The 1,597-nt window shown below is 42.5% G+C and overlaps 1 protein-coding gene across 1 annotated transcript in view; it reads left to right on the forward strand. All coding sequences in view use genetic code 11, as the record gives it.

The window, feature by feature from the left end:
• EGR_09873 (hypothetical protein) overlaps positions 1-1,597 on the forward strand; it is a gene marked incomplete at both ends in the record, with an annotated part of 7,735 nt that overhangs the window by 2,902 nt on the left and 3,236 nt on the right. Inside the window, 2 exons of the mRNA XM_024499122.1 lie at positions 84-179; positions 483-552. Of these exons, the coding sequence (XP_024346468.1) occupies positions 84-179; positions 483-552 (166 nt within the window). The remainder of the gene's footprint in view (positions 1-83; positions 180-482; positions 553-1,597) is intronic.

A 1,597-nucleotide genomic window follows, 5' to 3' on the forward strand; every position in this document is an offset into this window, starting at 1 on the left:
GAGTAGTGAGTCTATTGACCGCTGTGGACACCTACACCCGTTTATTGAGCCACATGCAGTAGAATGTAATTACTTTAAACTAGTTTTAAAGTAATGCATGGGACTAATGAAGGAAAATTATTATTTAACAAATACCGCGATGTGTCAAGTATTTCTGGATGTAAGCCCATCGGAGTCAAGTATAAGCTGTAACTTACCGCCAATTCACCATATTCTGTTGCCAAACTGAAGTCGCTAACGTAACGAGAAAATTAATATGCTGTCTCCAGGCCAGAAATGATTTACACCTGCAGATCAGGGTGCATTCATAGGAATGTTCCACACGCACGTCAGCCTATGACCTGTCATGTTCTTGACCTACAAGGCGTCTTCCTTACGGTGTGGCTTAATAAGTTGTGGGCGATTCCGCATTCAACTCACACACTTGCTAACACAAAGTAGAAGAGGGAGAAGCAGGACAAGTGTCTCAATGATTTTTGCAGGCACATTATATTGTTGAACACACTTATTAGTTCCTGTTCAAAAATTAAAAAGGGTCGTAAAATGGTGGAGGTAAATGTCCATTATCTTGTTGGTCAAAGCGAATGAGGTGTGCGGAGTAAAGTCTTCAGCTGTCACGTTTTGGATAAGGCATTGCCGCCCGCGGTAAAGGCAAGTGGCGCATTAGTGTCCCAAGCTCTACGAATTTGGAGTCACTCCAGTATACGTAAACTCAAGAGCTGAATTACTGATGCTACGAGCGGCGTACACAGGACACTGATTTGCAAGCAATTTAATAAGCATTGGGAGCCAAGAATTGGAAAGCATGCTAATTAGGATAGAGGTTAGAAACGTTTGCTGTGGGAATTGGATTTTACAGATATAAGGTTGCTTTCTAGCTCACTAAACCATCGAATTTGTTATCATTGTGCTATTTCCTTGTGCCAGCCTGTCATTGAGCATAATTTCTTCGCCTACTCTGTCTGCGGCAGACCCATTTACGAAATCTGGACCGATCTCGCATGCGCGATGCCGCAGTTGCAGGCACGAATAATGGTTAGTTAAGTGTTCTGATTTTTCTGCAATGTATGCAGATTTCGTTGGGTTACAAGCCTAAATAGCAAAATCGGAGGACCATTTCATTGTAGCAAAGATGGAGTCGAGAGGAACTGGGGAGATCAAATTGACAATAGACATGAATGATGCCTCCAGCTATTGCATGACCCTAGTCTTGCTCTCAGCACTGATTTTCCTGCGCCAGGTTTCGCCGTGCATTCGTTTATAGTTTACCTGAGCTAAAAACCATCTGCCTTTCCTCCTTCCCAACCCAGCATTTAAAAGTGGGAAAAACAATTGCTTCCAGCATTACATGATATTTAGCTTTGCGATTTTGTCAAAATATTGCAAACTTTGCTTTGGCTACACCCTTAGTATCCTCCAAGATGCAAGATGCAGCATTTCTTTCCGACGAAAATTAAGCCGCGAATTTTCCTGCATTGCGCAAAATGTGTTTGATGGGATTGAATACCGAGGGCAGAAAACTGCATCAAAGTGAATTTTGAGACGAGTTGATTGTCATGATTATGCTCTCTAGTGTCTCTTGACTTTACCGCTGCAC

This window comes from Echinococcus granulosus (assembly GCF_000524195.1).
Source record: "Echinococcus granulosus chromosome Unknown EG_S00172, whole genome shotgun sequence".
Classification (NCBI taxonomy): domain Eukaryota; kingdom Metazoa; phylum Platyhelminthes; class Cestoda; order Cyclophyllidea; family Taeniidae; genus Echinococcus; species Echinococcus granulosus.